The 27,563-nt window shown below is 39.4% G+C and overlaps 1 protein-coding gene across 1 annotated transcript; it reads left to right on the forward strand.

Moving 5' to 3' along the window:
* The first annotated feature begins 14,036 nt into the window (after positions 1–14,036).
* Positions 14,037–27,562, forward strand: LOC120495778 (carbonic anhydrase 3-like). The gene is made up of 7 exons (XM_039695633.1): positions 14,037–14,092; positions 14,172–14,369; positions 17,707–17,825; positions 19,886–19,978; positions 21,630–21,695; positions 23,993–24,148; positions 25,339–27,562. Exons 1-7 carry the CDS (start codon positions 14,056–14,058, stop codon positions 25,456–25,458), a joined length of 789 nt encoding a protein of 262 aa, XP_039551567.1. The 5' UTR covers positions 14,037–14,055; the 3' UTR covers positions 25,459–27,562.
* Position 27,563: the final 1 nt, after the last annotated feature.

Here is a 27,563-nt window from a genome sequence, read left to right on the forward strand (position 1 = left end):
TGCTGCATGGAGGACAGAGAGATGAAAGAGAACCTCCAGCATGGCTTCACCAAGGGCAAGTTCTGCCTGACAAACATAGTGGCCTTCTGTGACAGAGTTGACTGCATCAGTGGACAAGGGAGGAGCCATGGATGTCATCTGTCTGGACAGATGGCCTTCTGTAATGCCTTGGGGACAGTCCCCCACAGCATCCTACTCTCTCGATTGGTGAGCGATGGATTTGATGGGAGTACTATTTGCTGAGTGAGGAATTGGTGCAACCTCATTCCTCATGGTACCATCCAGAGCCCAGTGGTCAAGGGTTCCATGTCCTGATGTATGTCAGTAACAGATGGTGTCCCTCAGGGTTCCATATGGGGACAAGTACAGTTTAATGGTTTTTAACAGTGACATAGGCTAAGGGATCAAGTTTGCAAATGACACCAAGCTGAGTGGTAGGGTTAAAACACTTGAAGGATGGAATGCCATCCAGAGGGGCCTGACAAGCTTGAGAAGCCAGCCCATGAGAACCTCAAGAGGTTCAACAAAGCCAAGTACAAGGCCCTGTACCTGAGTCAGGGCAAACCCTAGGATTATATAAACTGGGGTATGAGGGCAGACTTGCCTAGAAAGGCTTAGGACTGCTGGTGGATGAGAAGGTGGAAATGTCCCAGCAATGTGTTCTCATATCCCAAAAACCAACCATATCCTGTGCTGCACCAGAAAATTGGCCGATTGGCCAGCAGGGAGGTGATTCTGTTCTCATGAGATCTCACCTGGAGTACTGCAGTACGCTGGAGTAATGGAGTACAGCCCTAGGAACCCCAGCACATGGAGGACATAGAACTGTGGGAGCAAGTCTAACACAGGGGAGCCACAGAAATGAATGGAGAGCTGGAACACCTCTCCTGTGAAGAAAGACTGAGAGAGTTGTGCTTTTTCAGCCTGGAGAAGAGATTGCTCCAGGAAGACCTCACTACAGCTATTCAGTACTTTAAGGAGGTTTATAAGAAAGATGGGGATGAACTCTTTAGTAGGGCATGTAGCAGTAAGACAATGGGAAATGTTATAATTAAAAGAGGGTAGATTCAGATTAGATAAAAGGAAGAAATTCTTTACAAAGAGAGAGCTGAAACACTGGCACAGACTGCCCAGAGAATGGTGGGTGCCCCATCCCTGGAAACATTCAACTTAAGGTTGGACAGAGCTCTGAGAAATATGATCTAGATGAAAATATCCCTGCTCATTGCACAGGAGTTGGAAGTAGATGATCTTTAAGGTTCCCTTCCAACACTCTATGATTTTATGATTCTATGATAAGTGTATCCACTTGTTTGACAATGGAGGGACAGCCTGCCACAGTATGACTTGTTGGTACCTTTTCTTTTTCACTAGGGCATATTTGAAACCTACTGCATATGCAACCTAAGAATCATATTTGTTAAGAAACAGAAATAGTTTTGGGAATGTCACAGAATTCACAAGTACCCCAGAGATTATCAGACCAACCCTGTCACTTACAGACACTCCATTCCTGTATTTGCACTAAAAACCCCTCCACTCTAGTCCTGTGTAGAGTTCTTATAGAGGTGCAACTAATAAGAATCCCAATTGGGAAATTCTAGTGTGTAAACTGAAGTATGAGAATGTAAGGAATGATCAAGATTTAATGAGAATTGTAGAGAAATTGAACAAGGCTTTTGCAAGAAATCATATATGTTCCATAACCATCTTCAACAGTAGGCATCCCACTGGGGTGTGAGTGAGCTTTGTGATGCCTCCTCCCTATCTTTGTGATTTCCCTCCTAAACAGGAGGCAGAATTAGTTGTTCTTGATAGAATAATCTTGATATCTTTTCATTCATAAATGAACATCTGCTTTTCCAAATTTCTGAGAAAACTATGATATGCCTCAAAATGTCAAAAAATATGGCATGCTTGTCCTGTTTCCCTGAGTTCCTGCTGCAGTTTAGCATATTCCATGCTCCCTGCTACCATGAAATCACACTTTGTGCTACCTAGTTATCCTACTCCTCTCACAGAAGTACAAAAAAATAAACTCTGTTATACTGCCAAAGCATCAGAGAGAATTGTGTGAGTCCCAGGTCAACAGAGCAGGCTGCAGGTCTCCTTTCAGTTTCAAGTAAGTTTTTTCATCTGTTTTCTTCTCAGACATGGCCTTGAAAACCTGAAACAATGTGAACAGACTGAGATGGAGGCAAGGAGCCAAGAAGTTGATCTCAGTTGACAACAGACAGAAATCAAGCATTTTGCTGAATGGAGACAGGTGCATGGTGGCACTCCTGCACATTCATGCTCTTACCTATTCAGAAAAGAAGAAATACTGAAAAAATCTCCCCCTCCCTTACCATCTCTGTGGCCATTGTTCATCCTGTTGCAGGCTGACAGAGCAGGAATATGGGAGACCATCAAGGACTCTCCCCACTATTTCACTTCAGCTCTGAAGAACATTACCTGACAGATGGTTAAAAAATCAGAATTTATTGCCTTTATGAAGAATTAATATTCTGTTTGTTTCTTTGCAGTTTACCTCAATTTCATGCTTCCCAGTAACAGTGTCTTGAAAAATGCCCACTGTTATTTGAAAGGACTATACCCCTGTGTTTCTTTAGTGGAAGATTAAAACCACTCAGATGATCTCAACAACATCAGTCTTTGGCAGCTTTTTGAAGTGACGAGAAAACACATCTAAATAAAGATACTTTGGCTTCTGTGTTTTAGAAACTCAACCAAAAAAAAATGTGAAGAGTAGGCTGTAAGATGCAAACAAGAAATGGAGGACCCACAGAAAAGTATCTGTATAGAATAATATGGCACCAGACTGGATCTGAAGATGTGGGAAGATGGAAATGAAATATATCTTAGGACAACCGGGTGAGATCAGAGTTCTAGCTTGTGCCTGCCTCACTTGTACCCCTTGAGTACCTCTAATGTGTAGACACAGAACAAGGCTATCTTAGCTTTGCTCAGTGAGAGAAACACAGTGTTTCTGTCCTTTACATTAATCCTTCTGGACTTTGGTGGAAATACTAATTTTCCATGAAGGATATTCTTTTTCTCATTTTTGTATTGCTCTCTGCCACCTACAGCAACCACTGAATTTGGGTTCACTGTTTTTCTTACAGAAGTACTTCTCTCAATGTTTTTTATTGGGCCATATGATGCTACTATTGCCACTGCATTAGAACTTGCTGTCCTTGTAGGAAGGTTAATCTTGTCTAATGCAAGATTTTGGACTTCAGATATGTTATTTTCCTCATTGTTTTACTCTTATTGAACATCAGCATATGGTGTACATTCATGTTTCATGAACATTAACCCTACACATTTCTTTTCTCATGGCCAACCATTCTGAAAGTGTATTTCATCCAGAGACTAATGAAAACACTCGTTCTTCCACTTCTTTCCCAAATTTATATCTGATATTCTATCAGTAAGTGAAATTCAATTTTAGCAAGCATTTTAAGAATGAATTATGCAAGCAGCTTTTATGCTAAGTAAAAATAATATAAACTATTTTATTATATTTTCTGAAATTCATGTGAGATATTTTGAGGCTGTTATTTCTGCAGGAGGTTGGACTAGATGATTATTTCGGGGCCCTTCTAATCTGAGTCTTTTTATGGTTCTGTGACTGGAATGTTATAAAATTCTTCTCTATCACTATAAAAAATATTGGAACACTAGATAAGACTATTGAGTTCTTGGTTTATTCTATCTATTTTCTATGAACAGATTCAGGAATGATAGATTCCTGAGAATGGAGAATATGTCCAGAACTAATGACAACAAGAATGAGTCAGAGATGTGGGCATTGCCTTAGTAATTTTGAACATGGATGTGCAATGGTTTTTATAATTCATTGCATTTGGATTAGAACTTACATAGATAATGGCTGTTCTCTGAACTTTTTTTTGTGGTGAAAACCATCATGTGAATAAAGTGAAATAGACAGCAGTCGAAAACTTATCACTTTGTTAAGACAAACTAATAAAATTGAGAGTTCAGACACGTATATTTATAGAAAAAAAAGAGTATCTAGTAAGTGATGGTGGGGGATATTGCAAGATGGGGATGATCTCAATTATTACAAACAAGAGACTAGATCTAAATGAAGGGGATTATAAAAGCTATAATTAGCTAATGATTCCTAAGAGCCTAACCTAAACTGTTGAGGTTTTTCCATTCTGAAGTGCATTACCATACAGAGATCACATATCATGTAGTAAGTACAGAAAGAAAAACAAATCTTAATCAAACAGTATTGCCTTCAATTATTTCACAGCAATCTTTGAAACTTTCTGGAACAGATACTTTTTCTTTAATGATGCTGCGATTGCTGAAGGACTGTTTATTTATTATATTGGAAGATAACAAACACAATGCAATTAAATGTCTCCAAGTTATGTTGATTTTATTTGCATGCTTATAGATGATGCTTTAATCTCTAGATTTTGCTGTAAATTCTGAAGAAGGTGGATGGGTTGGTGAAAAAAAGGAATCCTTTGTCTTGCAAGAGCAAGTTTACTATTGTCAGGAGTGATATCAGTGCTGTTTTACTTATTGTAACACTTATGTGCTCACATAAAAACTCAAGGAAGAATGGCAGTGTCTGTTCTGTATGAATCTTATTCTGTCTGTAGAGAGTTTTCAAAGTCTGCAAATATGCAAGGGTCCAAACTCTGATTGAGAATAAGTGAAGGGGCACGGGAGATCTTTTTTTCACACAGAGCCAGCAAATGTGTCCTGCCCTTTACTGTCAACACATGGATAACAGAGGGAAGCACCAGAGAAGAAGGAAGACTATGAGTAATGCCAAGGCTTCTCAGAAGAATGGTTGATGCTGTCTTACAAAGGACAGGCAGTTTGTACCATCTGCTAGAGATGTGGGGGAACAAAGAGTGCCTTGCTGAGATATCCATAGACTAAACAGGGAAGCTCAAGCTTGATTCTCCCACGTCTCCCCCAGCACACCCAAAGAATATCTGGTAAGCTAATTCAGTAACAAGACCAAGTTACATTAATTTTCTAAATAAATTCATGGTTTCTTCAAATGCAAAGATTTATGTGACTATAAAAACAGACAACTGCTATTTAAAATAAACCTCCAATATCTGGAGTAAGTAAGTAAAAATTAACCTGAACTGTGTTATTTACCTGAACTATACCTGTCTATAAAGTGTACAAGTAGGAGCATTCCAGATAAAATAAAGGATCTGGTGATGAAATTTAAATCCTCCATGTGCTTAAATTCTTGGTTAGGTTAGGCTTTTGTGCTAGATGACTTAGCTGTCCAGCAGCAGTTTGGAAGCAGAGGTCATGCAACCATTTTGTCCTATACAGCACAAATTTCTCACCCTTACAGTGTATCAGTGATCCATTGAACTCCTCTTTCCTCCCCCATTGTACTACATAAATGAAAGCTTCCGTTCTTATGCCATAGACGCAAGTGACTCATTGAATATTTGACTGTCGAGTAAATCTTAGTCTTTCTGAGTCAGTGCTAAGAGTTGTTTCCTGTTTGAATGATTTATAAATACAGCTTCTATCTGTAATCCATAAGGAGGTTTCCTCCACCAGGAAGATGTCTTGCCTTCATGGAGGCACTAAAGCTATAGTGGTGACTGTTGAAGCAAAGACATAATTTTCTAATCTATCATTTTTCTGAAAGCCAGCAGAACTCTCATAATACAAAATGGCTCATAAATTTATATTCATATATTTATCTTCACTCTTGCTGTTGGGATCTGTATATAAGCATGAGTGACTATTAAAATATAAACCTATTGTGAAAAACCACATCCTGAATGTCTGTATTTCAGTATGGCAGGATGTTTAGTAGCCAGTGTTATTACATGTTAGTCTGCGTACTACCACCCAGAAAAGAAAAGTCATGATATTGCCAAAAGCAAAAGACTGCTGTCAAAGCTGATAAATCTAAAAGGGCTTAATGAAGGTGTTGTCTGTCTGTGATGAAACAAAGAGACCTAAGATGCCTTTTTAAAAATACTTTTGGGGTTACATCATTGTTAGCCCACATGAGATTGATTAAACTCTCAGAAATTGTGTTGGGTAAGGATTGCTTTACTTCATGGACTATGCATCCAGCTGTTGAAGTTAAATTCCTTGTATTTTCTTGTGGTTTGGTTATATTATTTGTTATTTTACCATAATAAATAATTTTTGGTGGTTTTTACAAGATTATACTTTATTATTTTGTTATACTCAAAGACATTGTCAAACTCAGACCTTTAATAAACTTACAGAAGTAAAAAAACAATGCATTCAGCATCTCTGAATTTATAGCTAAACAAATGGTATTGGTCTTGGAAAACACAGATGAAAATTGTTGGCCTGTTGCCCTATCGTGTATGTAAGACCTATAATTGAAACACTAGGTTCATTGCCCCTGTCAAAAAAGGTATAGTGATGCAAGGTTAGAAAAATATTTTCCATGTCTAATGCCTTAAAATACTTTGCTGTGATTTCTGTAGAGAACCTTTGCAAAAAGCACGTGGTTGAAGCTGGAATGCGCAGCCAGAAGCACGTGGAAGAAGACTTGAATAGTGAAACTAACTTTATAAATACTTGTTTGTAAAGTGTCTAGGGACACAAACTGACAAGTATTAACATGAATTTCAGGGTGTTGTGGGTGCTTGATCTGCTGTTCCTTCAATCCATCATGCTGCTTACCAACTACTATTCTGCAAGAAAATAGTGAAATAGATTGGTGCTCTGCAGTGGGGACACCCAGAACAGGCCAGATTTACCCCTTCAATAAAGGTGTTCCTGTAATGAATAGTTAGCTAACATTTAGCACTTGTGTGGCTGTTTTGATGAATAACAGAGTTTGCAAGAATCATATTATTCATCTTTAACACAGTCCTATGAGGTAGAGAATAGGGTGCTGTACTCTCTGCATGGCTACAGCAATGTGAACACTGGCCAGGGACTGACAACCACAGCTCCTGAGAGTACATCACTGTTTGAGATGGAACTAAATTTAATGGCTTCTCTTTTTTTATCATATCCATTTCATTACAGTTGTGCTGTCCTGGAGGAATTTGTATTTTGAATAGATGGGAAATCTTTCCTCTGTTTACGTAGGATGTTTGAGAAACTGGCAGGTGCTGATTGACTATACAAGCTGCCAGGATTGTTGGGCTTGAGACGTCTTATACACATTTCCTGATCTGTGATTCTTTATAATCATATATTTAATCCTTATTTCTCTATTTCAGCTGATCATATTTATTAAAATTAACCAGTAAGGTCTACTAACTAATGAGGTCTGTTTCATTTTGTATCTGGTTGTGCAGTAGTGAACTGGTGCATTATTCATGTCCTCAGAGAGTGCACCTGAATGCAAACATTACATTGACCTCAGTTCTGAGCAAATCAAAAGCATTTTACAAGTCTAGAATGGTTGACTATGTAGAGAGTTTCTTGGCATCACTAGAATTGAGGGAAAGACATCAAGCCAGCACCAAGCAAATGTGAAGAGCCAAAGACAATTATTTATATTCTCAACTGCTTTCCACAGGCAAAAACATGTTCTCCTCCAATGACAGTGACCAGGATCTGTGCCTGTGACAATCTGGGGAGGATGTACAATCACCACTGCTGGGAGGGCCAAAGCCTGTAGATCCAGATGACTACCAGTGTGCTCTGGGTTAGCAGTTCCAAGCTAGGCTAATAAAAGGCATTTCATTGTTCACTGTTACTGAACTCTTTATGTGTTGGATTATAAACCATGACCATCACTGCAGTAGCAAAATTAGGAAATATCAGAGGGCACCTCTCAGAGTCACTCCTTGGTATGATGCAGATAGTGTTTTCAATAAAGACTGAAGTGCAGCTCAGTGCAACATTAATCATTGTCTTTCTTACAAGGATGAAGCATAATTGCCTTATTTACATCTAGTTTGTCATATCAAAGCCCTTACTAATCCTTGCAGACAGTTAGAAAGTTAGGGAGATTGGAGAATTCATGCTGGAAAATAATCTGTCCTTGCCTAGGAGGAACAGTTCCACAATGACTTAAAAGGCTTACTAATAAAAAAACCCCTCAATCAGAATATTCAAACTGGCCTATTAAATTTGACTGCTTTTATAGATACTCTGAAGCATCCTTAGGGTCAAGAGTAAAGAGCTTAGCTCTGAAAAGGTCTGAGTACTTGGTCCCTGTACTTCAAACACATTTCTGTACCTCAGCACTGCTGTGGGTATGTGAGTAAGTCCACTGAAATAAGTATGAGAATGAAAAAGTTTGGTTGGATCACTTAAAATATGTCTGGCATCAATCTTAAACCAGCCATGAAATCTTAGCATCCACTCAGGTGATTAAAAGAAAAGAGTAGGATTGTGTTTTTCTTTTCAAAATACATAATGTAAAGATGCATTAAGCAACCAACGCATTTGTAGAGAATGGAGGTAATGCCACAGAGAAATTTTTAAAAAGAGACCAAGGAACATGAGGACACAGAAAGGTAGGACTAGTGAAAGGCAAACTAGAAAAACCTTTTTTTTTGCTCTGACAAACCACTGTGCTGAGTCGTGCTAAACTGTGAGATGAACAGCGTTTCTATTAGTTGCATCTTTAAAGTAGAGATGTATTTTAGAATCCATAGCCCAAGCCTGCATGTGGTTGTATTAGAGAAAGCTGATTATTGCACTGGAGCCCATCAAGATCCATCAGTATAAATTCAGATAAATGAGACTTAGAATGCAGAAGATGGAATCTGAGGATTTTGTCCATCAGACTGTAATGTACTACCAACTGCAAAATGGGGTACTGCTCTGTTACTGTATCCCTAGATTGATTTTTAAAGATTCGATCTTAGGATCATTGCATATCACTCTTTCAATCTGCTTTTGCAGGATTTATTTTAAAACCTTCAATTTACGATAGACTGTTACTTTCTTAAACTGCTCTGAGAAGAATATTAATATTCCCAGCCAGTATTGTTTCTAGGTTACTAAAGGCTTTTCGTTACAGTTTTGTTTCCCCTCTCTTCTGGTAATACCTGCAGTTCAATATGTGTGACAAGCATGGGCTTCCTAAAATGGACTCCTTTTTTATTACATACTACTTACACTTGCAATGCACACATAAATGTTTATACTTACACACATCCAGTTACTCTTTCATTATTGAAAGATGATTATTTCAAAGGTGCTTTGTGGTCTCAGAGTGAAATGTTGACTCCATTGAAGTGAAGCACAGACATTGACAGAAATGGGATATTATGCTCTGACCTTTCAAAGTGCACAAATTGGATGGATTCAGAATGAGTGACTTTCTGAAAACTTTGGGAAACACGCATTTCATGGAACTTCTGGAAAATGTCTATGAGATGAAAACTCTTCTGCCTGCAAAGACCACATTTCAACAGCTGGAAACATATGATTTTCTTATAAAATGCTCTTTTAGGAGGATGTATCTCATTGGAAAATATGTGTGAAGTATTTCTGATTTGCTGCATCATTAATTATATTATATAATTCATTGAGATGCCTCTAACAGAACTTTTCTGAACTCCTCCAGCTGTGTTAGCATTTCTCTGGCCTGGTTACGACTGTTCCCAGGCAAATGCTACTGCCAGAGTATCATGCAAGATAAAGGTCATACATAAAAGTCTACCTCAATATAGAAGAGTTGCCAATCTGCTGGAATTTCCAAACAGGCACATACAGACCTTATAAAAGCAAACAGTACAGGTCAAACTCCTGTACTTGGATTATTTCAAGTCAGACTGTGCCAGTATATAAAAGTAGACAGCCCAGCTCAGATTTGGATTTCAGTGTGAGTGCCATACAAGAAAAGCCCTATGGGAATCAAGAGGAGAGTCATATTCTTGCAGAGTTTATCTGTTTAGTTTTTCAGATCTGGAAGAGGTGCCTGAAATACATATTGTGGGGGGTTTTTTTGTATCAGATTTGTGTGTGATAAATAAGAAATTTACTCTTTTTTTTTCATGCTAGTACTTGTCCTTCAATCTGTTCTCATTTTAGTAGACTGCTACAAGGAAAGCTTTTTCACCTTTTTGTTCCTTTTGCTAAATCTACAGTCTGGCTTATTGTTTTCATGTTTATTGTATCTCACAGACCAAATATTAAGTTCTGCAAAAGGCAATGCATGTTCTAAACCACAACAGAAGGATGGTGGGATTTTGTAAGCAAGGTCCTAAAGCACAGACTGCTGAGTTGCACACCTTCTGAACTGGAAAGATGCAGTAAAAGTATGCCTAATATTTGCCTAGAGGTGCTACACAAATAGAAGTGGTAATGTAGCTAATATCATGTTGTATATAAAACCAGCAAAATCAACCCAATATGCTTCTTATTTTCCTTTGGCAGATCTTTCAGTAAGATCTGGCTGTCAGTAAGGGTTTCCATTCATTCCTATAGTGTTTTCCATAGCATGACATCTCAGTTGAAGGCATATGACAATTTGGCTTTTTGGCTGTGGCATGCCACCATGGCATCCCTCAATCAAAAGCACTGAGTGACATGCTTTTCTTGCACTGCCCGGCATGCAATGTGTAATATGTAAAAAAACACTGCTGCCCCTTCCATACTGCGTATTATCAGATTCCTTTTTGTTGTATTGTTTTCTTCCACAGGCTATTAAATATAGCAGAATATATTTTATATTTAGACTGGCCACAGGCACTGAGTAAATGCTTTTGCTCATTTAAGAGTGTACTCAATGTGGGCACACACTGTGCTCCAGCAAAGCCCTCTGCATGAAATCACCCATGGGAAATATCCCTGAGCATGGCGAAACTTGGAAAACCTTAGCTTTGAGCAGAGGCATTCTTGAATTACATGCTGCTGGCATATTTACCTCTATGTGTCCCCCCAGAGTCAGCCATTCCCAGCTCTCATGTTGGCTCCTGGAGACAGCTGGGAATTGGCATACTGTGGTGAAACAGTATTTTGGTTGTTCTAGTTATTTCAAGGTATTGGCCAAGTCAGTCATGATTGGCAGAGCTCAAAACTGCTGCCAGTCACTTTTCCATACATCATTCTCCTGTACATGCTTTATGTGCTCTGGGTAAAGCCATGGCTCTGAGCCATTTTCCAGACTCTGCTTATTCCTGCTTTCCATTCTCAAAAAGGAAAGTCTCTATGACTTAAGGTAAGGTATTTTTGTAAGTGAGATAAGCATGATTATGCTTTTTGCTTGTTTAGCAGAAGCAGATGCAGCATCTGAACTGAACATCCAACAGATGGTGTTCCACACATACAGCATGTTATTTGTACTGGAGCCTCTGTTTCAAACTTTCATTTAGGTAACAAATGTACAAACCCCTCTTTTGGATGAAGAGCATCTTATGTGTTAGGTATCCAACAGGACCACCGTGCTTTACTTATTTTGATAATCTTTTGAATAAACTGTTATCATCAGGTGCCCGACTGTCATTCCCTGGATACCATTTTTGGGCAAGACCATGTCTGCAATTACTGAAATCCTGAACTTCTTCATGAATGGTATAGATTGACCTTGTTATGCTCTTGCCTTTTCTATTTCAGATGGCTGATGGCTTTTACATGTCCAAAGTTTACAAAATAGAAAGAAATCACTGCAATAAAGTTGTGACTGCACTAGGTACTATCACTTCTCTTAAATGTTTGAAGCTGTGACCTTTTCTTAATTAAAAGGGCATTTCTATGACAGAAGTGTTTATTTCCTGGAAAAAGCAATTTTTTACAAGTTAGATGATAATGAATGTCTGAGACAATACCAAAAGGAAAGAATAAAGGTAGATCCTAAGGAATTCAAAAATAATGTTATTCTGATTATCTCTTAAGGCAGGTAGTGTTACTACATTTGCTTTTTGCTCTACCTTTGGTGAGGAAAGCAACAGGAAAAGAAAGCAGTCAATGAGACACCCACCGTGGGATGACTCAGCGCCTGGGGCTGACTCCAAGTACCTACACTTGTCACTTGTGTGTAAATTGCTGCCTGGAGGGCACAATGTGCAGAAGCTGACAGAAAGATGCTCCTCTGGGTGCAACAGGACCAGCTCACTGGAAAGCTAAAATATGAAGACTTTCACTCTTGGATGGGACTCTTTTAATAAAAAAAAGGGACACATTCTCACATGGAGCAATGAATTTAAATACTAGGGGAAGAACTGACTTGCATCTTCTTCTGTGTAATAGAAATTGTGTTCCTCACCTCCACAGAGGGCTTCAATAACCATTCTTTGTGTGTATGAAATTGATTAGAAGTCTCTCTGAGACTTCCATGAACAAGTCCACTAAAGCTGTCTGCTTATACAGATAGAAAATGAGCTGCTCCAATTAGATTTTCATGAGCTCACAAGTGTTTCTCTCTAGACAGATAAGGTAAAAACCAATTCAAAAGGATTAATGTCTAAGCTTTCTGAATTAAAATTGTAACAGGTGTCAATTTTACATGCCTGTCCTTCCAACAAATGTGACATTATCCATTTGATTGATTACAGAGTAAAAAAAAAAGTTTTTTTCTTTTGTCCCAAAGTTCTCTTTTGAAATCAAAAGCATGTATTCTTCCATACCATTGTGCCCAAGTCACCTCCTTGTATTTTCTTAACTGAATTCTGCCTGAAGAAGAAGATATGAGGAAATTTTGAAGGACACTTTGGTGATGAACACCTCTCAGTTCCTTTAAGGATAGTAAAATGATACCTCTTACAATATTGTGTAAGTTGCTAAGGTTCATTGAGTTTCAATTTGATACATCTTCTCTGTGTAAAAATACTCTTTACATCACTACAGAAATTTCCTCAAATTCAGATTCCTAAGTGAGACATCTTGTCCTACCTTTGTCTCAAGGGACTAAGGATGTCTACTTATGAGTATAGTCAGAGCAAGAAGTATTTACTAAACAAGTTTAATAAAGCAATTTTAGTTATGCTAAACAAAGTCTACATTTAGAAATTTATCAGCTTAGCTACAAAGCACAACTAGCAGGGGAATCTTTATCTTCCATCTGGTTTTGGAACATCAGATAGGACCAAGTTAGTCCTAAGCTCTGTATATTGCAGCTTCTCAACCTTCTTCCTGTACCTCACCAACACAAAGGGTAGAACCTCTCAAAGCTGCAGGTTTATTTTCATGCTGCATTACTGTGCTGATAGGTACAAGGAGCATTTGAACGAGTTCACTGCACCTGTGTTGGAAATCTCCATGATTTGTCATGCTTCTTGACTGACTCCCAAATATTTATCTTGGAATAGTATTTAGTTTGAGTTATGTAGCTTGAGTTTTTAGCTCAAGGTAGACAGAGTTGCAGCAGTGTTAGCAGGGACTGACAAAGCTATGGGAGATCACAGCAAAGCTGGCATTTGAGAGAAAACCTCTGAGTATCCAAAACAGATGTGCGGACAAAGCCAACTAACACAACCATACTGTCGCTAACTCCCCATCATCTGAAAAACAAATTCTTTCCTGACTAAAATATCCACTGCTAAGTTGCTTAACACGAGAAATATATTTGGTGTAAAGCTCCCTGAACGAAGAACTGACATGACAACATCAGACCCAAGCTTGAGCCAATGGTCAGCAACGGCCTCCTTTTGGGCTGGTAGAGTCTCCCTTTGCTCAGTGGCTTTGCAGGCTGTGCGATATCCTTCCAGGCAGACATAGAGCCTTTCCGAGCTGCTGCATGGGAGCATTCGTGAAAGCAGGGAAGCGGCAGTGGGAGCCCGTCCAGAACCACCGGGGCTGCTTCACGCCCGCGGAGGGGACACTCGAGCTCCCTCCGTCCGCTCCCGGCGCTGGAGCAGCCGCTGGGCGCTCCAGGCAGCCTCTCCTCACCCGAGCGGGACCCAGGCCCCGGGGCTGCGGGGCTCTCCCGCCCGCTGCGCTCCCGGGCTGAGCGGGACGGGATGGAGGGAGCCGCGGGGTCCCGCCGGCATTCCCCTGCCTCCTGCGGGCCGCCCCCAGCCCTGCCCTGCCCAGGCCAGCCCAGGGGGAGGACGCGAAGCCGCGGCGCTCTATAAAGCCCCCGGGCCGGGAGGGAGGGAGGGAGCAGGCAGCGGGACGGGGCGCGGCAGCGGCACCATGGCCCAGTCCGTGTGGGGCTACGACAGCGACAACGGTGAGCGGGCTCGGGGCAGCGCGGGGCCGGCCGGAGCCCGGCTGAGCACGGGCGACGTCTCTTTGTCTTTGTCCCTCAGGACCCGAGCGCTGGCACGAAAACTACCCCCTGGCCAAGGGCGACAAGCAGTCGCCCATTGAGATCAACAGCAAGGACGTGCAGCACGATTCCTCTCTCTCCGCCTGGCACGCCAGCTATGACCCCGGGGCAGCGAAAACCATCCTGAACAACGGGCGCACCTGCCGCGTCGTGTTCGACGACACTTTTGATCGATCAGGTCGGTTTGTATGTTTTGAGGGTTGTTAGGAATCAAAGTTTGCAAAGCGCCGGGTATCAAAAAGCATCCTTTAGTATCCAGCCTGTGCAGGCCAGCAGAGAAAAGTCACTTGGGAACGTGAAAAAGGTGGTCTGGGAGTTTATTCTGGTGGATGAGAAGTGGGACAGAAAGGCAACTGTTAGCTGCAGGGGAACCCCTGAAATACAGACTCAGCTGGATGGTGGACTTCCCCCTATGTCACCTCCTTCAACACAGACACCACATCTTCAGGGTTTGTGTAAGGGACAAGAGTAGTGCCCAGAGGAATTTAGAACGCTCTGAGGCACTTTGTAAACCACAAACTTGTATATACATTTCTGCTGACTGTGATCTTGATTTCTTCTGCATGGTAATTCTTCAGGTACTTCAGAGCCTGAAAAAGTTATGAAAATAGCATTTATGTAAATAGCATTTTATAGTTTCTGGAAAACTATGAAATGGCTTTGTTATTTAATTGAGAGTGAGCAATCTCATAGCTCTAAATTAAATTGTTCACAACTTGACTGCAGAGCTCCATCTGTACAGCTCTGGATGCAGATAGGCAACAACTGTCAAAATTAATAATAAATTCACAATATCATATAATGCAAAGACATCTCAAAAGCACGCAGTGTTGATTGGTCCGTCATCCAGAAGGAAAGCAATCTAATTAATGGAAAACAGTTACTTTTCTTTGTATTCCTGTGCATCTGTTTTGATGGCACTTGTATTGAGATTTTGTACATAGTCAGCTATATCACTAATGAAATATATTCGCAGTACCTGGAAAGATTACTTTTCTGCTTATCTTGATGAGCCCTTGTTTCCTGGATTTTTTTATTTATCATTACAGTTACTTGTTATTGTTCCACGTCCCTCAGATGGAATCTCAACTATTTAGGATGAGGACTGTCCCTAAGTTATGAATTTAGTATTCATTACCACGGTTTCTACAAAGTGGTCTCATAAATTGCACTTTTATTACCATAGAAACACAGAATGGTCAGGATTGGAAGCGACCTTAACGACCATCTAGTTCCAACCATACCCTCATCAACACCTTCCACTAGACCAGGTTCCTAAAGATGCATCCAGCCTGGCCTTGAACATTTCCAGGGATGGAACATTCACATCTTCTTCATGCAACCTGTTCCAGTACCTCATCAACCTCACAGTAAAAAATTTCTTCCTAATATCCAATGTAACCATACTCCCTTTCAGTTTGAAGACACTCTCCCTTGCCCTATCACAACCTACACTTGGAACTAGTTCTGTTTAAAAGCCAGAATGCTCTTTCAAAAGCTCTGCATAAAATGAATGCCATGACTGAAAGCATGGGAAGGAAATTGGCAACAAACATTTTCACATAGTGGTTCTGTTCTGTCTTCTTTACAGCTTCCTAAAGGCTGAAACATTTTAGGCTGCTCAAGAAGTTGTCTCTCTCCAATTTGGCCAAACCAAATGCAGCCCTTGGTGCAGAGCTTCCTCTAAATCATCTTCCCGCCATTCCTCCCTGTCTCTCCCCTCCGAATCACCTCTGTTGTTTCAGAGTGTGCAGTCACTCCTGGCTGCCCTTACTTTCTGCAGGTTGCTGGACAGTAATTTAGGACTCAAGTGTTTCATAGGTACATGTCTGATCAGAATCAAACACAATGCTTGACAGTTCTGAAAGACCATGAGGAAGAATTTTGTAGACATTTTCTTACCTTCGTATGTTGGCTTCTGCAGTGCTAAGAGATGAGGATAAGTAATAGTCACAGATTCCATTTTAATTGGAAAAATAAATATAGTTGAAGATAATTTTTTTCCAAACACATGGAAAATTTTGAATGCTAAAAAGATTTGGTTTTATGCTAGAGAGATTTGTATGCTGTTATGAAGTGCTGTTTTCAAGTGCTTCACAGGATTTTAGCTCTGGAAAGGGCAACCTGTAAGAAATTAGTGGTAAATAATTTCCAAATCTGACACTGATTCAGCTTGTAAACGTAGGCAGATCACATAAATTCCACTCCTGCCTTCCACTGATTCCAATGTGAAATGGCAACCAAATACTTATGAGCAGTTGGGCCTTTTTTGTCCTATGTTTGAAGGTGAAGAAGAAGAAGAAAAAAATCCATTAAAGGCTTGTAAAGAAGGTTTACTCAATATTACTCAATACCATACTGATTTATGATTTTTTATGTATGAACAAAGTAAAGAAGTAAGAGGAACTACATGCTTAAGTCTCAACAGTGCTTTTTTTCCTGGCCCTCCCCTTGATGGTTGTGACACCTACCAACTAAAAAGAGAAACTGCAAAGATAAACCTCTTGCTCTCCGTACGTATTCCAACTTGTAGGATATCAAGAATTCATTTGAGACCATTGGGCAAAAGAGGATTTCAATGTTAACTTTGAACTTCAAAGCTATTGGTAGAAGCTCAGACTTGAATGCTAGAATGCTATTTAAACAAGGCCTGGCACTGCAGTCATGAACTACATTATCAGCTTTCTGTGTAAGGAAACACGACTCATTCCAACCTTAGGTAATGAATGAAAAATACATTTGAGAGCTTATCCTCTAAGCAGTCCCTGCTTAAAAGAATCTCCAGGCTGAAAGAGCAGGTGTGATGTTTTGAAAGTCAGAGTTGATGTCAACTGTCAGACTGATGCATGGTCAGCATTATTTGGCTAAGCACAGCAGAAGTAACAGGTTCTTAGTTTCCCTTGGTGGCTCAAGAACAATTTTTTAACTCACTTGACCTAAACTTCATTGTCTTCCCTCACTTCCAAGAAATAGATAATTTTAAAATTTTAAATATGTTTTTCAGAAGCAGCTAACTATCCGTAACCATTGTTTAGTTGTCTTGATGCCTTGTGAAGGCTGACTTAGAACAGAGTTTAGACGGAGCTAAAGAATAAAGTAGGTATTTATTAGAAGGCTTTAATGGATATACCTTGGGCAGCACAAGGTGACCTGTAAAGGGTATGCCAGTCATGGACTGGAGGTACTTTTTGAAGCACCTTGTGGTTAATTTAACAGCCCTAACCCCAGTCTCTTTTTTAAAAAGAATCACCTGTGAACACCCGCCTTCTCCCTCCATAGAAGGACCTGTAGTGTGTCCACTTGCCAGGAAAAAAGGGAAGGTTGGGCAGCTGGGGTTTGACCCACAGCAGCCTCCAGTTTTCCCATCAAACAGAACTCCCGAAACAGAATTTAGCCGCAGCCACGCAAACTGGCGAGCGCTGCGGGCGGTGGCGGTGGGCTGGCTGGCTGCGGGCGGTGGCGGTGCTGGTGGCGGTGGCGGTGGCGGTGGCGGGGCTGACGCCGTGTCCCCGCAGTGCTGAGGGGCGGCCCGCTGAGCGGTGCCTACCGCCTGCGCCAGCTGCACCTGCACTGGGGCTCCTGCGACCAGCACGGCTCCGAGCACGTCATCGACGGCGTCAAGTACGCGGCTGAGGTAGGACGGCCTTTCAGCAGCAGCCTTCAGCGCTGGAATTTAATTTTTTTTTTTTTTTTTTAATCTGAACGCATTAACCATTCTCCCTCTTGGAAGTGTTTAGCTACTGATTTTTCTGCGCCTGCGAAACTCGTGGATACTGCCTAACATGCAGTGGGATAAATCGCAGCAAATGTATCCCCGAGAGTATCTAGTAACACCGATTTCTTTTCTTCACGCCAGAGTTATTTTGCTGGCCTCTTAGAATGTTTCAGAAATATTTGCGACAAAGCAGTCTCTTATTTCCAAATAGGAAAAGCTGCTGAAGTTTTTTTGGCTTTGAGTAATTTCTGGTATAGCTTGAGTTACCAAGTTAGTTTCAAAAAGAATAGAGAAACTCACTAAAAGTACATTTGATAAGCTCATGTTCAAAATTAGATCTATCTAAAAACTGATTCAGAGTATGTTTTAGTTTCTGAACATCTCTGCTTTAAAATAGCTGGGTTTATTTTCAGGAACCACAGAAAATATAATGTTTGGGTTTTTGTTTGTTTGTGTGTTTCTTGGGGTTTGTTTTATTTTTTGGAGGGTTTTTTTTTTCTTTTTTGTTTGTTTGAGTTTTTTTACATATAAACCACTGCAGGGCTGTTGTCCTAGTTTGTTAAAATTCATGAATGCCTTAGACCTCGAAGACTTTCTCAGGTCCTAAATGTAAGTGAATTAACTATTGATGGTAGAGAATTTCTAGCAAAGGCTGCCTCCTTCCTCCGCCTTATTTGAGAATAGACTCAAAATACACACTTGTGCCCACAAAAACCCTGCAGTAGTGTTTTCCTGCCTTCCACCTACACTCTCAAGGCCCAGAGCTTGGAGAAGCTTTGCCCACCTCTCGCAGGACACAATGAGGCAGATATTTTCAGGGTCAATGTGCACAGACATTGCAGAGAGGACTGTGGGCGATGGCTTAGGATTTTTTTTCCCTGTTCCTTAACCACAGCTAATCTTTGCTAGTATACTGTTTTCTGTGGTCAACTAAAGAGAAAAAAAATCTGCTTCCTCAAACTATTTCTTGGCTAGTTCAAGCACAGAGTTTTTATGTTTCTTTTGTTAGCAGTACTCATTGATAGGAGAAGAAAGCCTGGAATGTATGTACTTTAGCTATATTGCAACCAAAGATATATGGTTGCTCCAGCTTCATCCTTAGCATTAAAATCCTTATCCTCAAGAGAAAAGAAACAGAGAACAATAGATTAATTCATATTCAAGACAATTTTTTTCTGTTATTTTAAATAAACTTTTTAAAAATACTTTTTCTCCCCGCTATAACTGTGTTTCAATGCTCCTTAATCTGAGATTGCACACTGCTGGTTGCAGCATTTGTAGCTATATGCATGAGCTAGAGATTTTCTGGACAGGGATTTTTTGAATTTTTTTTTAAATATTTTTCAAAATTTTTCAAAATTTTTGAAAAATTTTGAAATATATCCTGAAAATACAGCATTGTTAAAAGTAGATGAGAAAAAATGTCAGACTATATCCCACAGTAGATATGAGAAAAAAATGTCAGATCATATCCCCAATCCCTTCCAGTACAATGTGCTGAGAGTAGTAAAAGATACAAACCAATAACCTGTGCATTACACACAACCCAGTGTAAACCCCTGAGCTGACATCTGCATAACCTGAAGATATAAAAATGTACTTGAGATGGAGTGCATGTCAGTAGGTGTTTTATGCACTGCATGTGTGCATGTCAGGTGCTTGGATTGAACTATTTATAGTTGCATTGTCTGGTAGTTGCATTGTCTGATATCATGTCGTAATCTCAATTTTCTTTGTTCTATGCTTCAATTAGATGCAAAGCAATGCTTTATGGAAAGCATGAACATATAAAAGCATGGGAACAGCAGTAAGAAATACTTACATAGAGTTTTCTTTTTCATGTCTATTCCTTTACTTACTCTGCAGTGGAATCTTTTCTTAATTTAATTTAAAGCGAAGATTGTGCTGTTGACAATTTCTTGTATTTATAACTGAGGTTTAGTTGATTTTTAGTTAATTGATTTTAATTATTATTTTAGTTACACATGGTGCACTGGAATCCGAAACACGGTAATTTTGCTGGAGCTTTAAAACAACCTGATGGTGTAGCTGTTGTGGGCATTTTCCTGAAAGTAAGTGGCAATTTTTCAGTCTTTGTAATTATTTTGTATTTTTCCTCTTTCTCTAGTGCCAAGGAAAAAGTTACCATTGTTTTTTTCCTGCACTGCAGCCCTTTCCTGTGGTGTGCACTGGGTGAGGAGGACGGTCTTCACAGGCTGAGTGTTTCCTCTCATCTTTTATTTCTTTTGTCTGCTAGCAGGTGTTGTATCTGCCTGTCAGCAAGGTTATGTTGACTGATTCCCTTCTCTGATCTCTCATTGATTCCCACACAAGCTGGGAATCAAAATGAGTTCAAGGAACCTACTCCAAAAAGAAAGAATTGATAGTAAAATAAGATCACTCAATATTTTAACCTTGAAATATAGAAAATTTTAAACAAAATAATACTATACCAGTATTTGCAGATTGATTTTTTATAAACTCAACAGGAATAAAGTAATCCTTGTATCAGATCTGCATGTGGTCTAGGACATTGAGAAATGCTAATGTGCACACAGCCTAATAGTGAAGTACAGAAACTTCAGTCCTTTTAGCTGCAGGTGGGCATTTCAGCTTGAACATACCATCAGGGAATAGGTGTCCTTTTATTGTTTTATCACTAGTAAGTGGCATTTGTACAAGCACGAGCAAGTGGATGTAATTAATTTTGCTGCAGTGTTCCTGGACAGACTAGATGCAGTGTCATTTTAATTCTATTACACTGAGAGCCAACCTGACCTTTTCTCTTGTGGTTAATCGAAACTAAGGTCAGCACCTGTCCAGAATCTCCCCTATGACTATGTCCTTCAATTATTCTTCTTTTGTCATTCCTTTTGGTCTATTTTAGGCTAAAGTTTTGTGCTGTCAAACACAACTTACAAAGCACACCACTATATTCCCATTAACCATGTTAAGGTCAGCTAAAAGGTCTAGAAAAGTAAGTAGTATTATTGTCTTCTCTGGTCCTCTTTCCCTGTTTCCTTCATGCTCTTTGATGAAGGAGCTGTTGTTTTTCTCTGAATTTATCATGTTCCATTACTGGGGTTTGGAATACTACTAAAACAGGATTGAATTATTTTCTGAGCAATTGAAGTTAATCTATTTTGGAACAAGACATGGCAAGAACAGCTTACTCGTATTGCCTTTACTCTTCTGGCATGTCAAAGCTTTTGGAAGTGCTAAACATCATGAACAAAGCAATAAAATTACCCCATAGCCTGAGGTCATCTAGACATGAATCCATCACATGTCTTGCATCAAGTCTGATCTGACTGTGTGTGTGTGCTGCAGAATGAAGTATCTGCAGGAACTACAGCCCTTCAGGCCCTCAAGACTTTGCCAAGTGCTCAGACGTCCCACAGTGGCTGTGGGTTGCTTTTGAAGCAGGAGCCAAGGGCTAAGCCCTGGGTAGTGACACTGAGTGTGCAATCCATTCCTCAGACAGGCGTGATGCCTTCTAGGGTCCTTCAACACATGTTCAAATTGCAAAGCCAGCTACTGGAGTCTGCTATTTTGGATGTTCTCCGAACACACATAATTTTCTGTCAATCCCTACTGGATTCTCTGAGACTGCTGTTGCCTAATGTGACAGAGGGGATGTGCTGAATTTATTTCAAATACTGTGGAACATGATGAAAAAGATACAGTATGAAAAGCATACAGGATTTGTGCTTTGCATTACAGGTTGGGCAAACTCCCAAACCAGAGATGAAGAGAATTCTTGAAGAAATTGAAAACATTAAGACCAAGGTATCAACACAATTTTTTGTGATATAATGCAGCTGGAAAGCCACAGAAGCAGGAATCAGTAGTTCAGGTTTATATTTTGGCATAATTTTGATGCCAAAACGTAGCACCAGAGATGATACTTTGGACTGTGGAGCAGGATATTTTCTTTTGCTTAATTAAATATTTAACTCCTCACTTCTGCAAGTATTCTTGTTGAAGACCATTTTTTTATCAATCCTTGCATACGCAATTGATAGTGTAGTTGGTCCTGCTCTGTAAAAAATATGCCAGTGGGCCAATACCAAGAAGAAATTAAAAGCTTTTTGAATTTGACGACGACAGTGGCCAAAAAATGCATATAGCAGAGTGAGAAATTTAGTTAGCCTAAAATGACAAGAAACCAGTAGCAATTATAGAGCAGGCTCCCAGTCAGTGTAAGGGAGATTAAAAATGTTATTAGTTTTAAGAAGGAACTGTATTTATAAAAGGAACTACATGGTGCAGTTTCTGCATAAGTCCTCTCTTCCTATTATACTAGCACAAATAGCATTGCAAATATATTCTAAACTGGTTTTCAGTTAAATTAATGATCTAAGGCACCAATCCATACCTATTGCATAGAAACAGCTGCTGAAGGGAGTTATTTACAAAGAACTGCAATATTGCATCTATTGTAATTTAGCGTTATCATTTACAATAAACCTAATCTCTAGGTATACTTTAGCAATTCTACTTCACGATAAACTTTTTGATTCTAATAATGCTAAAATTGCTGGTTCTGTTTACTATTATTATTATTATTATTATTATTATTATTATTATTATTATTATTATTATTATTTCACCTTGAACATGCCACCAGATCGCCAAATTTGTAGGCATTTTCTTAAAAATTTGCCAAAATTCCTTGCATTTAAAATATGTGTGTACTGCCATTGATGTGCAGGTCTGAGCCTGACAGCTCTTCTCTACTTTTTAAGAGTCATATTAATATTATTTTTTCAGCTCAGTTTTCAAATGCAATTAAGTTGTTTCTCCTGAGGCAGCTGATGGTTATTTTTTTTCACCCTATTCATGCCCTTGCCTCGATGTGTCCATGGTATTTCTTTTTATGGCTTTCTCTCATAATGTCTATATCATGTTTTTAGCCATTTACATGTAGCAGTTCTGGAAAAAGCAACAGTTGAAGTTAAGTGCATATGCAAAGAACCACATGTTGTATTTTATCTCTTTTTTCTTTTCTGTCATCACAGACATTTTCCCAAGACTACTTATTTTTCAGAAAGATTAATGGGTGGAATCATTGGTTAAGTTTCAATTAGTCTGATGCATTACAGGCAGAGGCATTGGTCACTGTACAGTATTTACTGAAAAGGCACAATTTTGTGAATTTATTTGCAAATTCATATTGAACTTACAGCATAATCTTTTCAGAAAGATACAACTGGAATCACACTTTCTACTCTTAATTTGTGCAATGATGCATGGAAACAATTTCAGCTTCTGCCACTCACTGTGTTCTTATCTAGAGAAGATTCTCTATGATAGAAGAAGGAAATAGAAATAATATATCTTCCTTCCCAGAACTGTATCCAAAATATCAATAGAGAAGTGAACTGCATTTCCTCAGTTAGTTTTTGTTGCCCAGAGGGAACAAGGAATAATCATCACAGTCCTATGGAGTTACTATCCTATTTGGTGACAGACTTAGCAGGAGATGTTGTCTGATGTCTGCTTTCTCCCTTGTCTGGTGGTAATCACCTCAAATTGTAAGATATTTAGGATCCGTACTCTTACAGGAAATATTTTAATTTTTTACTAAGTGTCATAGCATCAACAAAAAGACTGAGAGTGAATATATAATGAATATATAATTAGAGCAAAATCTCGTGAGGAGAGAGGTGCAGATTTAAATTCCTCCAGATAGAAGAGAAGACTGTAATGAATCTTGGATAAATGTCTGTCCACTATCCTGTTGGATAAAAAGGGTAACAATACCAACATTACCACAGGCTTTAACTTTTATCCCAATGGCCCAAAATAAAACACAATTTTGATAATTCCAGAATAGAAAAATGTAAAAACAAGTTTGCTTTAATCCCACACAATTCAGTTTGTAACTTCTTTTAATTTATGAATGTAATCAAAATGTCAGTTATTATTAGTTGCTGGGAAAGTGCTTGATAGGAAGAAAAGGAGATTGGTTTCTTGCATGAATCTTGGTATTTAATTGCTTCCTTTATAATAACATAGATACTGATGATTTTTAAGATGCACATCTCTAGAGTTACTGCAGAGAATTTTTTTGTTTCCCTAAGGGCAAGGAGGCTCCTTTTCTGCACTTTGATCCGTCAATTCTTTTCCCCAAATCTCGTGACTACTGGACCTACCACGGTTCGTTCACCACACCCCCCTGTGAGGAGTGCATCACTTGGATTCTCCTGCGGGAGCCAATTGAAGTCAGCTCAGACCAGGTAAACTCCAGCCAGTTCTGCTGCTCCTTTTCCAGTTCTCAGCAGTGTCTCAGTATGTCAGGTGGATGATTTGCAAGCCCTGTGTTACCTTGCACTTTTTGGTAGGGAAAGCTTTAGCTGTGGACAGTGAGAAACTGCCTGAAGAATGGGCTGTGAAGCTGACCCTGAGAATCAGGTGCTGTTGCAGGACACTTCATGGAAGAGCTGCAGCAGTGGTATTCTTGGGATCCAGAAAACCTGCTAAGGCAGAAGTGCCCCGAGCCACAAAATTCAGCCATCATGGAAGCCTCTTTCTACATGCTTTACAATTAAATGGAAAGTGAAACTAATGTTTTGCTGGTTTCCTGGTTTAAGAAATTGCTGGTCCAGACCTTGACTTCTTAAAAGCTGTCAGTGAGAAAGATCAAACAACCTATAACCTACAAACCAGAACATTCATGCAAATTAATGTACCATTGCATCACACATTCATATGTGCCTTTACAGAAGAAAAAACAAGAGGCCTGTCTGGATAAGGTGACATTTTTCGTTCCTGCGTCAAAAATTTTGGCTATTTACACCACTTTCTGCTTCAGCAACACAAGTCAGGGTATATCCTTTCTACTGAAATGGCTGTTTGCAAAATAGATTTATTTTGCATTTGGAGGAATGGGTAACAATTAACAACAATTATCAACACTGAAATTAGGTTAATTTGAATAACAGCAGCTGAGTGCTGAATTCATGATTCAACTTAATAATCCAGTTGGCGTATCTCTGCCTGACAGATCAAAATACAAACTACTGCACCAGCTTCTTCTATCACTGCCTTGCACCGACATAGGTCTGGATCTTCCTTCACAGATAGCTGTATTTTCACAAGGTATTTGCCTGCTGTCCAGCTCCAGCTGGGAGCAGGCCCTGTTCTTTTTCCACACTGTGGTTGTGAATCAGAGATAAAACCAAAAGAAACCAGGCAAGGATCAGATGATGAATTGTTTTGTGGATGAAGAGTGTGAAGATCCACAGAAACAGTGCAAGCTTCTGGGCTGCAGCAATCTTTATCAGTAATCTCAGTATTGTTAACAACTGTCATTGTCATTGTGTGCTTGTCACTATACAAGAAAACTCCTTTTTCATCTCAGAGTTTATTCTAGGCAGTAAGGTCCACAGTGCTTTCACATGGACACTTGAATTTTTCTTCCTTGCAGATGGCGAAGCTGCGTAGCCTTTCCAAGAACACTGAGAATGAGCCCGTGAGCCCTCTTGTTGACAACTGGCGTCCACCCCAGCCTCTGAAGGGCAGGATAGTGAGAGCCTCATTCAAGTAAAATCTCAAGTCTCACTCTGCTGAACCTGAGTGAGAAAATCCCTACATCATGAAAGTGTTGTTAGTTTTTGGCTGTTTACTGCTTTTCCTCTGGATCCAGGTCTACGTTTCTCAGTTTGAAATTCTGAGTGGTAAAAGTAAATCTGTTTTTAAAAGCAGAAGAATACTGTATGGAAATAGTGAGCATAAGAAGCAAATGTGAGAAGTAATGATTCTTGATCTCAAATGTCTCAGCATTTATGGTCACTTCTCTGCCTTGTAGTCTTGTAAGAAAAATAGGCTCAGTTTCAATATTTAAAATTAAATTCAAAGGAAATATAGTATAGTAAGGCAAACAAATGAACCAGTAGTTCAGGAAAGTAGAAGTAATGGTAGATGAACAGGAGGGAAATGTCTGTCTCCACACTGTGATCTTGCTCAGGCACCCCACCCTCAGAGGAGACATCCAAAGAATAAGTACCCTTTTAACATACCAGGTTTTCCTTCCCTGTCTTGTTCATATTTTTTTTATCCAAGATTACATTAGTGGTCTGAAGGTAAAATCAGGCATACTCAGTTTCTGTGTGAAGAAGAAAAGAGACCTTGTTGTCATTTCAGCATTTGCTGTCTTCAGCATATCCTGGTGCTGCCGTTGTTGATATTTTCTTCTTTCACTGTGGCTGTTACTTCACCCACCCAGTGTAAAGTCCTGCTGGTATCACATTGCCTTCTATTTAGTATACCAGCTTTAGTATTGCTGAGGGAGAAGTACCTTTCTTGTGCTGCTCTATGTTATCTCCCAGAATGATGGTTTTTTGATGCTCTGCCTGCTTTCTATATTTGACATCTTAATAGTTTTCACCTGTTAGGGATTTTGTTGCATATGGAAAGGATCTTTCTGGATTATTCATTTGTGTCATTTGAGGAAAATCCAGATTAATTCAACTAGGTGTTTGTTTGTTTGATTCTGTAGCTGAAGAAAATAAATGGATTCTGTTTGGCTCAGTTCCTTTGTGGGGAGACACATCAGCTTTCAAATATGATCCAGGCAAGGAATCACTGGCAGACAGAAACATCTGTATCAACTTCCCCTGTCCTTCATCATGTAAACTTTATCATTTCAGTGTACAAGTACCATCTAGGTTGAACCCACACACAGATCATGTGAATAAAGATCTACATTATATTCAACACCCAGGTGATTATTCAGTGTTGGACATACAGGAGATTGGGTGGTCAAAGGTGGTGCATAAATCCCACTGCACAGGCAGCTTCTGGGTTCTCTGTGTTCCTGTAACTCATAGGAACTGCTACTGCAGGTAGCAGTGGGTGTTCTTCTGGAGATGTTGCCACAAAAATGTTCACAGCAGCATTTATAAGGGATATGTCAAAGTCTGAGAAAAAACAGACTACAAATGGCTGGAATAGGTATTTCCCAGTTCTCCTTGACTATTTCACTTTCACTTTATTAGAAAAATGGTGCTCCAACAGGGAAGTAATGAATGGGCAACACCAGACAAATTCTGCTGTTATTACCTGCACAGTTCAGTGAGAATGCAGAAATTAAACTGAGGGCCGATTTTGATCCTTTTTATTCATTTAGAATTGTTCTAAGGATTACTGGATTCCCACTGCAAGTTAGTATTTTAGTTTATTAGGATTGTATTTTGCTTAGTATAAAGCAGTTTCTTCTTTTTAAAAACTAAGTTCAAGGGAGTAGAAGCTAAAGTATTGATTGAATCCTGTTTACAAATGTTTTGGCATTGGCTTAATTTTATCAGAAGATCAGCTTTTGATATTATGAGTGCAGCACTTGCAAGGGTATTGATTTTAGGAATCCCTTAGACCTTCTTTAAACTCTTGAAATTGTAAATCTTCTCAACACATAAAAATGTTACTACAGAAAGCTCACAAGCAACAATTTTTTTCTACTGTTCTTAGCGTCTTACATGTAAAATGTCTTCTCATATCCATATGCAGTTGATCTTGGTGATGAGAAAATTTTAACACAAGTAACTGAGACAAGGATTTGAGTCTTTCAACCAAAAGCCATTGACTGTGATGTTTTAATTTCTTGTTATTCAGGCAATAAAACAAGTTTAGTTGTCTGCACTTGAAATAACTGCT

The sequence above is a fragment of the Passer montanus genome, unplaced genomic scaffold, assembly GCF_014805655.1.
Source record: "Passer montanus isolate IOZ18808 unplaced genomic scaffold, ASM1480565v1 scaffold90, whole genome shotgun sequence".
Taxonomy (NCBI): domain Eukaryota; kingdom Metazoa; phylum Chordata; class Aves; order Passeriformes; family Passeridae; genus Passer; species Passer montanus.

Coding starts and splice junctions, on each gene's coding strand:
- LOC120495778 (XM_039695633.1), top strand. CDS start 14,056: ATGGCCCAGTCCGTGTGGGGCTACGACAGCGACAACG. Junction 14,093..14,171: donor GGGCTACGACAGCGACAACG/GTGAGCGGGCTC, acceptor TTTGTCCCTCAG/GACCCGAGCGCTGGCACGAA. Junction 14,370..17,706: donor CGACACTTTTGATCGATCAG/GTCGGTTTGTAT, acceptor GTGTCCCCGCAG/TGCTGAGGGGCGGCCCGCTG.